Raw genomic sequence first — 16,507 nt, forward strand, 5'->3', positions numbered from 1 at the left:
AAAGAGACATCTGAAAACAAAAGTTTAATGATCACTTCGGTACTACATTGAACTGTATCAAATGATAAATAACAGTACAGGTTAGACACATTCCTTTAGAAGTGCTTGAGACCGTTCATTTCAACACGTCGCTCAGTCTTCAGGCTCGCCGGGGCCCCTGATGTCATCAATCTTCAGAATCATCCTGACTACTTGAGTGGCCAGAGAAATCTGCTGTTTCTTTCCAATGAGGGTCTCGATCACATGCTGTTGCTTCATGTCTGCAAAAGTCATGATTTAAATCAAATTTAAGGCCAAATATATTTTATGTATCAGTTTAAGACTGAACCCATTACATATCATTATTGTAATAAAAGAAAAAAAAAAAAATACACTAGTGTTCAAAAGTTTGGGGTCAGTAAGATTTTTTTTTTTTAAATGAAATTAATACTTTTCAGAATTAGATGCATTAAAATGATCAAAAGTGACAGTAAAGATTTAAAATAAAAATTCATAATGCTCTTTCAAACTTTCTAATCATCAATGAATCCTGGGAAAAATGTATCACGATTTCCACAAAAATAATGTGGCACAACTGTTTTCAATATTGATGATAATAAGAAATATTTCCTGAGCGACAAATCAGCATATTAGAATGATTTCTGAAGAATGGGACACCGAAGACTGGAGTAATGATGCTGAAAATTCAAGTTTTCCATCACAGGAATAAATTACATTTTAAAATATATTCAAATAGAAAACTGTTAATTTAAATTGTATTATTTCACAATTCTACTGTTCCTACTGTATTTTTTAATTTTTATTCTCCTTTCTAAAACATTTTTTTTTTTTTTTTTTTACTTTTGCACTACTAATAAAATATTTACTTTGTTTTTTTATACATTTGCCTGTTCTGTTGAGTATTTTCAATAATTATATTTTAAGAAGTATATTAAAGAAGTCCATACCATTTGTTGATAAATGTAGGCAGTCAATTCCAAGTGCAGAGTTGTTTTCTTTGACTTGTCGGGCTCTGACCTCGGTCATCATCTGAATAGGGTTCAAACCACTGTTCTCGGCAAGCGCCATAGGGATGACCTCCAGAGCGTCAGCGAACGCTCTCATAGCATACTGTTCCAGAGAGGGGCACTGGAATAGAAGCAGAGCGTTTTAGAAATATGCTTACAAAAACCTCTTGTACCTCAGAATGTAGAGTACAGATGACGCCAAAAATAGAGTACCTTATCAGCTGCCAGGTTGACCGCAAGAGCGCAGGAGATCTCTGAGGCACCACCACCATACACGATGCGGTTATCCTTTACGAGGTTACGGATGACGCACAAAGCGTCATGAAGAGCTCTCTTAGCCTCTTCGATAATCTATAGGATTCAGATGAATAGGTGATGGAGATCACAAAATTGTAACCATGATACAAAAAAAATATCTTGAGGGGGCAAAATCCCATTTTAGCACTTAAAACTCTTTACCATTTTGTTTCCTCCTCGGATGAAGATCGTCACGGCTCTGGAGTTCTTGCACTCCTCAATAACCAGCATTCTGTCTTTAGTGGTCCCAAAGCAGATTTCCTTCACCAACCCAGCACAGCCCAACTTTTCTGGGGTCAGCTCGCTGAATCGGGGTACGATACGTCCTCCAGTAGCAATAGCGATGAGCTGGACATGTTTGCATAAAATCGTTTGTTCATACTCTCAAAAGACATTAGTAACTCATTAGTGCTAAAGCTGAAGACAATGTTGTGAGATACCCAAGCATTCAACAGTCTGGGGTCTGGAAGTTTTTCTTTGAACGGTATACTTTTAATATCTAATACTGTACTTTTATTTAGCAAAAGTGACTCTAAAGACTTTTATAATGTTACAAAACATTTGCTTCAAAGAAATTCTATCGTTTTGAACTGTAAATTTGGAAACAATCAAAAAAAAAAAAAAAAAAAAAATCAGCGTCTACAAAAATGATTAAAGTTGTTGTGAAATGGAAGTCGCAACTGACACTATTGTGATGTATTTTCCAAGTGAAACGGAATATTAAAAGAGAAAAATAGAGAGCATGGCTTGTTTTTCCCAGAGCCACTGGTTCTGGTTCTACCCAAGCCGTCAAACTGACATCATCAGAGAAGGAAGACTATTCCAGAGGGGAAGTACAATTTCAGATTTTGATTAAAGACAAGATAAATCTTTTTTTCTTTTTTTTGATTAACTTACATGGATGAATTGTTTACCACAAGACTAGTAATGTGTGCTGACAAAGTAAATAGGGTCAATTTTGATTTCATGCTGACTTTAAGCAGCACAATTGTTTTTTGAATAGAAATGTTACTTGAGAACCAAATCATCATATTAGAATGATTTCTGAAGGATCATGTGACGCTGAAGACTGGAGTAATGATGCTGAAAATTCAGCTTTGCATCACAGGAATACATTACACTTTAAAATATATTAAAATAGTTATATTTCACAGTATTTGATCAATTAAATGCTTGGTGAGCATAAGACTTCTTGCAAAGCAAAAAAATAAAATAAAAACTTCATACTGACCCCAAACTTTTAAACAGTAGTGTATTGCAGTGTAGTTTTTACCAACCTCAATCTCAGGTCCACCGACCCAGCGGACGGCAGGAAGCTCATTCTGCAGGAGTAAGTGATTGGCCTCGTCGTCAAATCCCCACTGGCAAATAGCAAGATTAGCCCCAGTATCCTTGACCTTTAGAGAAAGTGTTGGAACGGGGGCGAAACGTCAAAAGATTTCTTAAAGAAACTGACAAGATATCTTTAAGGCACTTTAATCTGTAAAATAAAACTGCTTTTAGATGTTCCTGTTTTCACTGTACTAACATTAAATAATATTAACAATATTAGATGTTCTTATACATATTAAATACAAAAATAATGAGTTAAAACAATATCTCTTAGGCAAGTACATAAACAGAACAAGCAATGTACAGACCTGTCGAATCATTTCCGCAAACTTGTCCTTCTCATACTTCTGCAGAGCTTTATAGTCCTCCACTGAGGTCACGTCAAGCTTATGCTTGGTTTTGGGCTTGGGTGGCTCAAATGGGCAGGTGAGGATGGCGATTTTTGTGTCTTTCAGTACCTGGAGGAACATATAAAACATGCTTATTAATAAAGACCTTATACATGATGCCATGCATGTGCAACCAGGAATGAATATTAAAGTGCCCCTATTATGCTATTTTAAAGGTTCTTAATTGTGTTTTGGAGGTGTCCTACAACAGGTTTACATGCATGAAAGGACAAAAAAATACTTTCACTTTTTCATAATATACATTGCATATCACCACATTTTTCAATGATTCTCAAACGACTCGTCCGATGCTTCAGTCTGTCTAAACCCCTCCTTTCTGCAACCTGCTCTGCTCTGATTGGCCAGAAGGCCCAATCTGTTGTGATTAGTCTACCACTTACAGCACCTGTTGGAAGCTTGTTGAACTTCAGCTTCCTAAGCCTCAGCAATTGTACACAGTGTACAGACAGTAACGATGGCGTTGATTTTACCATATCAATCCGAGAGTGTGTTCGATGATGAAACATTGGAAGAACTAGTTATTCATCCCAAGCCTCCATCGCAAGGACGACTTGAGCAGGACGTTTCTCAGTGATACACTACTCACTATGACGTATATTATGAGATGTTGCAACTGTAATTCTTCTACATCAACATTAACAAGTGTATGTCCAACAACAAACCAATGTGTATTTCTAATTTATTGCAATGCACATGTGGGAACTGTATTATTTAACTATCAATAACAGTGCGTACGTTAGCCAAGCACTAACTTGAATGACTGAAATAACATTATAGTTTGTAAAACAAATCTTGCTCCATCCTTTAACATTACTCAGAGTTGTAAAAACGACAGATAATCTGCATTAATGGACACAATTGTAGGTAATAGTGAGCCACAGCTGATTAGCAGAAGTATTTTAGTAAGACAGTGATAATGTGAGTTAGCCAGTTAGCCCGAGACCTACACAATATAAAACATAAAATTATGTATTTTGAACACCCAGTAGAAAATGTATACATCAATAATTAATCATACTTACAAGCTGTGATTCTGAGGAGCAAGTTAGTCCCAAATAAAGTGGCTACTGTCCTATCTTTAATTGCATTTTGTAATTAATTTAGACCTCATGAAGATTTGAGAAGCAATCGTGAAAATGTTATTCTTCTGTTGTGTCGCTGTGGTAATTTTAACCACGGACTCTTCACATCCTCATCCTTTGGAAGTGTTTACAAAGAATTTGCTTTTGCAGAGCAGAAAACAGCATCTTCTCAACATGTACACAACACGAACCAGCTACAGCATTTGAGGGCGGGTCAAAGTAGACATTGTTCGCAGTCAGCCAATGAAGACCATAGGCGGGCATTAGGCAAATGTGTTACTTTGTGACATGTGGCCACTGCAGAAGTGGGATTCGAATTACTAATGATTCGTTTAGGCTGTTCAGAGTCGATTCTTTCTTTTGAGAGAATAACTTTATCACGCACTTTCGGCTTCACAACTTTGCAGATCGTTTACATTCACAGACAGCTACATTACACATTGCATGAAAGGTAATATTCAAAAAAAGCATAATAGGCACACTTTAACAGTAAACACAAACCTTGGGCATCTGAGGGTGACTGAACTCTTTGTCCACAATGACACCTTTGATGAGCTGAGTATCCTCTAGTTTACCACCGACTTTCCCTTCCACTTTGATGAGCTCAAAGTCGACATCCTTCCTCTCCATGTCTGCAACTGTCAGGATGGCATTGACTGCAATCTCTGCCATCTGTCTGTGGCACCGGTTGATCCTACGAACCAAAAAAAAAAAAGTGATTACTTTGATGATCCCTTACAATATTCTCAGTAATAAACGGTTCATTTCAAACAACTAGTAACTGAGACACTCACACTTTGGACCCTAGCGTGGTCATGGCCGTCTGAATAAGAGGCTCTGTGTTTTTGGGATCCACTGGGAAACTATCACCAATTTTGTCGAGCTGCTCGATGGCAATCTTTGCGGCCTGGTCATAACCATCGGCGATCCTGATGGGGTGAATGCCTTTATCTAACAGCTGCTCAGCCTGTTCCAGAAGAGCTCCTGCCAAGACTACAGGGGCAAACATACACATTAGACCACAAAGCTTCATTGAGTAAACAAGAAATATGCTTCAAAACATACTACAATATAGCACTTTTGAGTTGAACTTCAGCATATTACAAATTTAAAAGATGACACCCCACCAACATTCAAAAATCTGGGTTCAGCAAGATTTTTTAAAATGTTTCTAAAAGAAGTCTTTTATTATCACCAAGGCTGGAATTATTTAATCAATACAGCATAAACAGTACAATTGTGAAAAATTACAATTTAAAGGCACAATATGTAATTTTTGGGCGCTAGAGGTCGCTTATTCAGAACAAAGACGTAGCTTGATGACACCTTGATTTCACGAAATCATAGGAGGTGTTGTCTCAATGTCTACAGCCGATGGAAAAGAGTCCGACGGGACTCGGGCAGAAATCACATTCACGGATGAGCTAATGTATTAAAGATTTATTAACATTACTGTAGTATGAAGCAGGGTGTGGCTGAAAGCTGTTGGAGTAGAACGAGGCCACTGTAGAGATTGCTAATGAGAGACCAGCATGACACATGGTTCGAGAGCAGTGGAGCTTTTATTATGCTGCAGTTGACCGCTTCTGCTTCTTCCAGTCATGCGTATGTGGGGTAACGCAGTGCTGTTTATCATATTAGATACATTTGTGTGTTGAAAGTTGTTATAATGCGACGGTGCGTTCGTTTGGCGGCTACTATGAGACACTTAATGCACACTGTAGCAAGCTAGATGGATATTAGGCATGGTAAAACATGGTACTCGCGGTAAATCAAGAAAACGAAATTTAAACAATAAAACTCACTGTGTTGAGCTGTATAACAATAATTTATTTTCGGTCTATGAATGTATCCGAACAGTTGCTCACACGGTCGGTGTCCTGGTTAAAATTGCTTATTTCTTTGGATTTAAACATTCTTGGAAACATTTGGGATAATGCAAGTACACAAGTCAACAAAATACATAACATTGTTCTAGTGGTTTTTGGATATTTTAATCCAAAAATCTTACATATAGTGCATTTACTATTTACTAACTACTTTTTATTGTCATATCTTTTAAGTTGTCATTTTTCCTGTGAAGACTGGAGTAATGGCTGCTTAAAATTCCATCAGTGTCACATGATCCTAATATGCTGATTTGATGCAAGAATAAACATTATCAACTGTGAAAACAGTGTTAATATTTTTGTGGAAACTATGCATTTTTTTGTGGAAAAATGCATTTTTTTTTTTTTTTTCACAATTTCTTTGATAAATACAGCAGCATTTATTTGAAATGGAAATCTTCTGTAACATTACAAATGTCTTTACTGTCACTTTTGATCAATTTAATGCATCCTTGCAGATTAAAGGTATCAATTACATCATTATACCAGTAGGTGTAAATGCATGTGTCATTGAATCATTCATTCAAGAGATTTGTTGAAAAAAAAAAAAAAAAAAAAAAAAAATGCTGATTCATCCAGTAACGAAACAAGTGAAGTCTTTGAGTGAGTCGTTGAATCATTCATTTAAATCAATTTAAAAATATTAATTTATTCAGATTCATTAAACACTTTAAATAGACTGCAGCAATTAACATTTGTCAGTACCTCTTGTAAATAACATGTTATTTTGTTTAGTTGTCAGAATCAAGGTCGTGTTTAAAAAAAATAAAAATAAATTGTGACTCTTAATTTATCTAGAATCGTGCAGCTCTAATGCAGGGGGGAATATGTAGAGTTTGATCAATAACTAGCATTAAAAAGCCAAACTCTGCAACCTATGTGCAGTTAGCTGTTAGCAGTTTAGTCAGAGGAGGAGGGAGCTGTCAAAGAAAAGCAAACTCACCAACAACACCAGTGGTTCCATCTCCAATTTCATCATCTTGAGACTTGGAGAGTTCGACCATGAGCTTGGCGATCTGATGGTCGACATCCATCATGCTGAGGATCGTTGCACCATCATTGGTCACGGTCACCTCACCATCCCTATCCACCATCATCTTGTCAAGTCCTGTACACAGTATTAATCTGCATTATGAAAACAGCAAGGAATGGACTAGCAAGACTACATGCAGAACTGAGGACTTACCATTTGGCCCCAGTGATGTTTTCAGGGTGCCTGCAACTGCTTTTGCTGCCATGATGTGAGACTGAAATAGACAGGAATAACATTATGATATATGCACATTATAGATAGCATAGATGAAATCATGAATATATTGCATGATCTCATATTGTTGACAGTACGGTGCGTCACAAACAACAATACTCTTAGAATTCTTGACAAGTAATAAGTAATTTGCATAAAAATAAAGTAAAGGGACAATTACAGTTGTTTCGTGAAGAAAAAAATATGTATCTTAATGTTTCCCTGTTTGCGCATCATGACTCAACACCGCTAGAGGAAGCACATGGACCATCCACTGATTGACATGAGGCACATTATTGATCACATTAGACAATAAAATCCGCAATAAAAGAAAACATTATCTCCATGTCGCACTACAAAAGCACACTGTAATAAATAAGAGTTTAAAACATTAAACAGTATGTAGTTTTCTGGATTATAGATATGATTAAATGAACCGTCAAAAAGCTCAGAGAACCCGCTAACCAGCTAGCTTTTGTACCTTCAGCGCTTCCAGGCCAGTCAAGCGAGATTTCTTGTCCTGGTCCTTAATGATAAGGAAAGGCCTTCCATATTCATCGAAGGCAAGGGTCCCAAATGCGGACATTTTTAATCTCCACCCCAGAGAAATGCACAGCTATTTAAATTGATTTTATATAGGATGGTTTAATCCGTTAGCCGTGCACCTCGATGCGTGGGTCTGCCGGCTAGTTCTGGAAGAATCTCGGGGCGGGACGGACCAAACCAAGTGCAGTACGTCATAACATCCACGGCATTTTTGGCTATATTTTATAAGAGTCATTGAGTTACTAATTAACAAAAAAATGTAAAACACTTCAGAAAATGATTTAGGAAAGAGAAAGAAAGAAAAAAAACATATCTACCAAATTTTAAAAATGAAACATATTAATGGTTTATCCTGCTATCGCGATAACTCCAACAAATAACGCGATTTCAGCCACAGATTTATATTCCATACAGATTGACTAGGCATATTGAAGTTTGTCGTTGACTAGTATGTTTTAGTTTACAAATTGTTAATTTCTGCAAGGCCATGTGCGAGTCCACAGTAACGTAATATCCGGCTACATGTTCCATCAGTTCATAGTACTTCTGTAAGCATGCCAGTGCGGAATTCAGTATGTTTCTCGAACGAAGACGTGGTTGGAGTTGTCATTAATAAATTCAAGGTAAATTTGATTAATTAAATCAATTTAATCCCACCGCTCATATTTTACATTTGTGACCGACGTTTGTTCTGAAGTTTGGTTAGTCTAATAAAGGTCGTTGGTGTGTTTAACACAGGACTGTCAACTTTAAATGAAAGTGCAGGCTGTTTTGATTTCTTTGGCATTTTTTCATGGCTTATGTAAATAATCACATGATCATCGGAACCTGTTTAATTATGGTTTACGCATATGAAAGATTATGTTTTTGCTCCATAAGCATATAAACATCATATAAATCATATTTAAATGTGATATATATAAGTTTAAGATTGCACTTTCATAAAGCCATGTAAACACATGGTTATAAACAGAGAACCTCATTTTAGAATAAGTAAAGTACTAATTCACATTACAGTTAGAAGGAAAAATGTAAATTAAATATTAATGCTTATATAAATGATTGTTACAACACCCTTGTTCAAAACCAGGTTTGAGGTATCCAGACTGATACATTTATTATTTTATTTTATACTTAATTGTATTTTACCCATCTAAATTGTAATAGTTTATTAAAAAATATTTATAAATGTTTTATAAAAACAAATAACAATTTAGATTTGTATAAATAACATCATATTTTGTTTGTTAAATTATGTTTTATAAAATAAAAAAAATACATTTTTATTGCTTCGCTCTCAGAAAAAAAGGTACAAAAGCTGTCACTGAGACAAACTCTTTCAAAAGGTTCTAATATGTACCATTTAGGTAATAATATGCACACTTTAGGGTTAAATAAGGTATAAAGGTGTACATTTTGAAAGGGTACTGCCCCAGTGACAGCTTTTGTACCTTTTTCTGAGAGTGCTATCACAACATGTAGAAATGATGAACATCTTAACTCCCTTTGTCCAGCTATGATAATATGCCGTGTGAAGTTGCTGCTCACTTCTTGATACTGTATGGATCTCAGCGCGGTCAGGCTCAGTCAATAGCTGAAGAGATCTGCGAACAAGCTGCTGATCATGGATTTACAGCTGACATCAGCTGTCTGAGCAACCAGGACAAAGTATGTTTCTTAATACCATTATTTTCATGGATATCAAATCTTGGACAGTCACATGTCAAAACTGACTGATGCAACTTGTGCATTCCCATTCATCCCTAGTACAACGTGGACAGTGAAATCCGCCCAGTTGTTTTTGTGGTTTCCACAACTGGTGATGGTGACCCTCCAGACACTGCTCAGAAGTTTGTGAGAAAGATCAAGAATAAAACTCTGCCGCACGACCACCTCTCCCATCTGCGTTATGCACTGTTAGGTAAGATGATCTTTCTGTTATATAAGCGTGAGCTCCACCCATGAGCACTTTTTCATGCTGTTATATATGCAGCTCTGGGAGACACAAACTATGCAAATTTCTGCAACGGGGGCAAGACCATTGACAGCCGTCTGCAGCAACTTGGTGCTAAACATTTCTATGCCACTGGGCATGCAGATGACGGCACCGGGTAAGCATGAATGTTAAATAACCATATAAAAAGCAGATTTTCTGATGTAATGCCTTGTCAAACTCTGGGACTATATTCTTTCTAGACTTGAAGTAGTGGTGGATCCTTGGATTGAGGGACTCTGGGACGCTCTGAAAAAAACATTTTCAAGCATGTCTGCTTCGGATCAACAGGGCCCTGCCTGTAGTGACTGTACACAGGACAATAAACATAAAAATGCATTAGGCCAGGAAAATAACAAGGCAGATCTAGAAGTTGATCTTCATCTTTTAAAGCTGAGTGAAGTAGACTCACAAAATGGGAAAACGGTTACATCTGACAGCAGTGTTGCAGAGACTCGCTCTACTACATTGGTTGCATCTCTGAAGCAATCTGTATCACCGTTGTCAGAGTCTGTTCTTAAAGTTCCCGCACTCCCCCCTTCATATCTAGAGGTCGTTTTGGAGGAGGCGTCAACTGAAGGGGTATGGTCTTACTGGAAAATCATTTATATTTATAGAGTATAGAGATTAAACTTAAATGCCATGGGTCTTTTTTCATGAAACACAAGAAAGACAGAGAATCAGATTCTGTTTCCTTGTAAATCCATTTGCATAAAATCATTGCAATAATTTATGTATGCATGGATTTAGGAATATTTATGCATTTCATTAATAACCCACTTGGCAGGGTGGGCTTTGAATAATTATGTTGGACAATGGCGAGCATTTGAGTCAAAAAGGTTGAAAACCACTGGTATAAATAGTATGGGATCAAATATAATTTCTTTAATTGTGTCTATTAAAGACTGTCTCGGTTCACAGGACACAGTCCCATCTGGTGAAGACGGTTATCGTGAAGTGTCCATTTCAAAAGCAGTTCAATTAACTCAAGATGATGCAGTGAAATCTGCCATCTTACTGGAGCTTGATATTTCAGTAAGTCCATATTTATTCATGTTTATTCAAGTAGGGATGCACCAATATTAAAATTCTGGCTGATATAAATGAGCCAATATTATTTTAATAATAAACAAATTATTTGTATTTATATATAACTGTTATAACTGATAACAAATAAATGTATAGAATACATTTAATACAGATATTAACACTCGTAAAGAATTTAAGTAAATAAAGAATTTTACTATTATTTATTAATTAAATAATAGTAAAATTCTTAACTATACTGCCTAAATAATGCACAAAAAACCAAACATTTTAAATTACACAAATGTATTTAGGCATCATTCATTATTGGAATTAGCTAAAGATTACACTTAACAGTGTTATTAAATTATTAATTTTTGTATAGATTACCTTCATTGAGTGTTAGGTGATGCCAAAGATAATCTAACCATAAAAATGGGGGAAAAAGAATATACAAATATGCATGTGTGTGTAAATATACAGTATATAAAATCAATGTATGCAAAAGTTATAACATTTTCTAGCTAAGGTATTCAGCTGCATTAAAGACCCCATGAAAGTTCTCCTTGCTGTGTGATGTACTGTATTTAGTGACAGTAATTTACAGTCAATTTTGGTGGGATATAGCTATATATTTAATAGCTAATAAGCTAATGTTTGCTATGAACTAAGAAGCTTGCTATTGCTAGCTGACAGTATAAAGACCTTAATATATACACACTGATCAGGCATAACATGACCACAGACAGGTGAAGTGAATAACACTGATTATCTCTTCATCACCTGTATATTAGGCAGCAAGTGAACATTTTGTCCTCAAAGTTGATGTATTAGAAGCAGGAAAAATGGGCAAGCGTAAGGATTTGAGCGAGTTTGACAAGGGCCAAATTGTGATAGCTAGACGACGGTCAGAGCATCTCCAAAACTGCAGCTCTTGTGGAGTGTTCCCGGTGTGCAGTGGTCAGCATCTATCAAAAGTGGTCCAAGGAAGGAACAGTGGTGAACCGGCGACAGGGTCATGGGCACGTGGGTCAAGGCTCATTGATGCACATGGGGAGCGAAGGCTGGCCTGTGTGGTCTGATCCAACAGACGAGCTACTGTAGCTCAAATTGCTCAAGAAGTTAATGCTGGTTCTGATAGAAAGATGTCAGAATACACAGTGCATTACAGTTTGTTGCGTACGGGGCTGCATAGCCGCAGACCAGTCAGGGTGATCATGCTGACCCCTGTTCACTGCCGAATGTGCAAACAGTGGGCACGTGAGCATAAGAACTGGACCACGGAGCAGTGGAAGAAGGTGGCCTGGTCTGATGAACCACGTTTTCTTGTGTGTGTGTCGCTTACCTGAGGAACACATGGCACCAGGATGCACTATGGGAAGAAGGCAAGCCAGCGGAGGCAATGTGATGCTTTGGGCAATGTTCTGCTGGGAAACCTTGGGTCCTGCCATCCATGTGGATGTTACTTTGATACGTACCACCTACCTAAGCATTGTTGCAGACCATGTACACCTTTCATGGAAACAATATTCCCTGGAGGCTGTGGCCTCTTTCAGCAGGATAATGCGCCCTGCCACAAAGCAAAAATGGTTCAGGAATGGTTTGAGGAGCACAACAATGAGTTTGAGGTGTTGACTTGGCCTCCAAATTAATTGAGCATCTGTGGGATGTGCTGAACAAACAAGTCAGATCCATGGAGGCCCCACCTCGCAACTTACAGGACTTAAAGGATCTGCTGCTAACATCTTGGTGCCAGATACCACAGCACACCGTTAGGGGTCTAGTGGAGTCCATGCCTCGATGGGTCAGAGCTGTTTTGGCAGCAAAAGAGGGATCAACACAATATTAGGAAAATGGTCATAATGTTATGCCTGTTTGGTGTGTGTGTGTGTGTGTGTATATATATATATATTCTACCCCTATTTAACTGCAGTAAAGCCTAAATACTCAAAAGTTTAGTTTAGAATGTAGTTTTGGACCAGTCAAATAGTCATGTTTATATTTTTCTCCAACCAAATATTTATATGTTTTGTTCTCTGTGTAAGATAAGTGTTATAATAAATGTTGTCTCTCCAGGAGCAGGACATTGCTTATCAGCCTGGAGACTCCTTTGATATTCTCTGTCCAAACAGAGCCAACGAAGTTGAAGATTTGCTGCTCAGACTGGATCTGCAAATGCAAAAGAATTATGCTGTTCAGGTCAACTTGCTTAAAAACAGCAGTAAGAAAGGTATTGCAGCCATTGTTGACACAATCAGTTACACCAGGAACATTCTCCTCAAACTATACTAGTAAAGAGATAACATAATATATTCTGCCCACAAGTCAGAGAACTAGATTAAAATTGAACAACCAGAAATGTTGAATAAATACATACATAGCCAACTTTTTTTTTCTTTTACAGCAGCAAAGGTTCCACTTCACATCCCACAGAACAGCTCTTTGCAGTTTATTCTTACCTGGTGTTTGGAGATAAGGAGCATTCCAAAAAAAGTAATTTTGTGTTATTAACCTTATTTAACATGATATTTGCTGTGCTGTTGAAGTTCTGAACCTTTGATTTAGCACTAGCACTTTATACGCAACAGTGCTTTTGAGGTACTGGTGAGGATGATTTGTTTAGCTTTCATGGGGCTGTAGTCTGAAGTTCCTGGACAGACCCTGTATGCTGTTCTCTTGTTCTTTTAGGCGTTTGTACGAGCATTGGCAGACTTCACTCGGAGCGGTTCCGAGAAAAGAAGGCTTCTGGAGCTGTGTAGTAAAGAAGGCTCAGCAGACTACAACAGCTTTATCAGGGACACTAACATATGTGTGCTGGATCTCCTTCAGGCCTTTCCATCCTGCCTACCTCCGCTCAGCCTCCTGTTTGGTCAGTAAACACATGTGATCTGCTTTGATTTTCCTGGAATGGGGATGCTTTCTACATTTCATATCAGCATATGCAGTTTGCATGGTAAATGTGCCTGATGTTTGCTAGTGTTTGCAGTGCCGGTACCACCAGGTGGCAGTAAAACAACATCAGATCAGAGGTTCAGCTTTGCTTTTTTGCTCTCCTTCTAAAGGCAAAATACGTTCTTTAACTGCAAGTATAGCCTCTGAAAAAATACATTTTAAACTTCAAATAGCTGTATTGAAAGTCTCACCAAAGCATATCAGGGCACACAAGAATAATGATGATAAATTTAGCAAATATAAACTAAAAAATTAAGGCTGTCAGTCAAGATTTTTAATAATTTTAATAATAATATAAGTCTCTTATGCTTGCCAAGGTTGTTTATTTGATAAAAATACAGTAAAAATAGTACTGTTGCAAAATACTATTACAATTTAAAATAACTTTTCTATTTTAATATGCAATTTATTCCTGTGATGGTCATTTCAGCCATTACTCCAGTCTTAGAAATTATTCTAATATGCTATTTTAGAATTTTTCTTATTATCAGTTGCTGCTTAATATTTTTTTGGAAACCACGATACATTTTTTCAGGATTCTTTGATGAATAGAAAGTTTAAAATAATAGCATTTATTTTAAATATAAATTGCAACATTATTAGTGTCTTTGCTGTTACTTTTGGTCAGTTTAATGCTTCCTTTCCAAATAAGAGTATTCGTTTCTTGAGAAAAAAGCATTGGCTGTCCGGTAGTGTAAGTTTTGCACACTGTCTGAGAAATCACTGTGCCATGTAATTGACTTGTACAAAGATGACATTTTGTAATAATAAACCTTATATAATCCTTCAAACAATGTTTGGTGGATATGTTTTTTTGGAGTTTTTTTTGTCGTACAGTAAGCATCTGCTGTAAAATGCAATAAAATTCTCCATCAAGGTGAGAAATGTGCAGTCACCTTGATTTTGAGAAGCAGCTGGTATAGCTGAAATTATTAATACATACCATGCTTTAGATATAGAGAGCTGCAGGATAATCATAAATGCAGTGACCCTCGCTGATTTATGCGGACGTGGCCAGTGGATTGTTGCATTGCATGCGTGTACATATAAAGTTTTAATCTGTGTGAATATTACTGCGACTTTGGAAAATTAAGGATTAACTTGGTCATTCTCCATGGCACAAATTGACAGAGATGCTGGTTCAGCAGTGTCTGACAGCACATTCATTTTATTTCTCAAATCACTCTGCACTGGTGTGTTCTGACAGTAAGATCATTGTCATCAGTCAAACAGTTTCTCTCCTGACTTTCAGGCTTTTCCGACATTAAAGAACAGAGTTTTTTTTCCACCAAAACACCATGTGCCTTTCTGATGCGTTTGTTTGCGCTGACGAGAGGCTGTAATTGCAACAGCTGCTCAATGTATTGAATGTTTGATTGTAATTAATTGATAATATTGAGGACCTTCAGCATCCGCATATGGTGTGCTTGAAATGAACATTTTCAAATTGATTCATCATTTCAGCGAATTGGAGAAAATTAAATGTCAGTTGTTGACTGATGAAGGGGAATTTTAAACACTATGAGCTGAAAAACCACTACCTCTGTGCTTTTAAAGGGATAGTTCACCCAAAAATGAAAATTCTGTCATCATTTACTCACCCTCAAGTTGTTCCAAACCTGTATGAGTTTCTTTCTTCTGCTGAACACAAAAGATATTTAGAAGAATTTCGGTAACCAAACAGTTGATGGGCCCCATTGACTTCCATAGTATGGAGAAAAAAGAAAAAAAAATACTATGGAAGCCAGTGGGGTCCATCAGCTGTTTGGATTCTTGGACATTCTTAAAAATATCTTCTTTTGTGTATTAAAAAAAAAAAAAAAAAAAAATTAATTGAAAGCCTTTTGCTATAATGTATATTATTGGGTGAAACCAAATTAAAAAAAAAATAGTCATTTAAACCTTTGTTTGGAACAAATTTACAAATTTATTAACTGAACTGAATTTATTATTATACATTTTTATACATTTTGAATATTATGATATTTTTGTAAGTGATTACAGTATATTCTTCCTGCAGCTGGTATCACTGCATAATTTGAAAATGGAAAAACAAACCTAAAGGTAGCGTCTCTGTTTTCTCACATGAAAAACGATTTATTATGTATAATATATGAAATTGCATTAAATACAGGCTCTGCATCAAGAATATGAAAACCCTTTTTATTAATGTGTCAGTAACCAAGAGCGGAATTTTTTCTGTTTGGGACTTTAAGGCACGACTAGGAAACTCTAATACGATAAGAGTTTTGACTATGATTTGCTTTCAGAGTCTTCAGTGAGTGTGTAATTCAGTTGTACTTTTTCTGTCTATATCATCCATCATTTGCATTTACATCAGATTCAATTAAACCTGTGTAATTTCACATGCATGGCCCTTTTTCCACATGTTGAATATTCTGTTGTTTAATGGTAAATTGTCTGTTTCTGTAAGAATTCTCTTATGCTCACCAAGACTGCATTTATTTTTGCCAAAGATAGAGTAATATTGTAAAATATTATTACAATTTAAAATAGCTCTATTCTATTTTAATATATTTTATATTATATAGACGAAATGAAACTGTGTTGTGAATTTAGCTATTCTGAGAAATTGGCCCTCTATAGATAAACTCAAGAGGCTTAGGTGACATCCAGAGAGGGGATGCCCTTAAAGGGTTAGTTCACCCAAAAATGAAATTTCTGTCATTAAGTACTCACCCTCATGTCATCCCAAATCCATAAGAC

General features: G+C 36.5%; 2 protein-coding genes across 3 annotated transcripts in view; one reads left to right on the forward strand and one right to left on the reverse strand.

The window, feature by feature from the left end:
* Positions 1 to 5: 5 nt before the first annotated feature.
* On the reverse strand, positions 6 to 7,989 carry cct5 (chaperonin containing TCP1, subunit 5 (epsilon)). The gene is made up of 11 exons (XM_051882597.1): positions 7,745 to 7,989; positions 7,204 to 7,264; positions 6,961 to 7,125; positions 4,923 to 5,121; positions 4,630 to 4,822; positions 2,945 to 3,094; positions 2,582 to 2,701; positions 1,467 to 1,652; positions 1,221 to 1,358; positions 948 to 1,128; positions 6 to 260 (listed from the first exon to the last, which is right to left on the reverse strand). Exons 1-11 carry the CDS (start codon positions 7,847 to 7,849, stop codon positions 133 to 135), a joined length of 1,626 nt encoding a protein of 541 aa, XP_051738557.1. The 5' UTR covers positions 7,850 to 7,989; the 3' UTR covers positions 6 to 132.
* A 290-nt stretch (positions 7,990 to 8,279) lies between these two features.
* The window catches only part of mtrr (5-methyltetrahydrofolate-homocysteine methyltransferase reductase), a 29,956-nt gene continuing 21,728 nt past the window's right edge, over positions 8,280 to 16,507 (forward strand). The window contains exons 1-9 of one of the 2 annotated variants that reach the window (XM_051882595.1): positions 8,280 to 8,432; positions 9,324 to 9,477; positions 9,577 to 9,730; positions 9,803 to 9,920; positions 10,006 to 10,384; positions 10,724 to 10,837; positions 12,905 to 13,058; positions 13,233 to 13,321; positions 13,517 to 13,697. In XM_051882595.1, the coding sequence (XP_051738555.1) occupies positions 9,334 to 9,477; positions 9,577 to 9,730; positions 9,803 to 9,920; positions 10,006 to 10,384; positions 10,724 to 10,837; positions 12,905 to 13,058; positions 13,233 to 13,321; positions 13,517 to 13,697 (1,333 nt within the window). In that variant the 5' untranslated portion in view covers positions 8,280 to 8,432; positions 9,324 to 9,333. The remainder of the gene's footprint in view (positions 8,433 to 9,323; positions 9,478 to 9,576; positions 9,731 to 9,802; positions 9,921 to 10,005; positions 10,385 to 10,723; positions 10,838 to 12,904; positions 13,059 to 13,232; positions 13,322 to 13,516; positions 13,698 to 16,507) is intronic. The other variant, XM_051882596.1, reaches the window with a different exon arrangement.

This window comes from Ctenopharyngodon idella, chromosome 23 (assembly GCF_019924925.1).
Source record: "Ctenopharyngodon idella isolate HZGC_01 chromosome 23, HZGC01, whole genome shotgun sequence".
Lineage (NCBI taxonomy): Eukaryota > Metazoa > Chordata > Actinopteri > Cypriniformes > Xenocyprididae > Ctenopharyngodon > Ctenopharyngodon idella.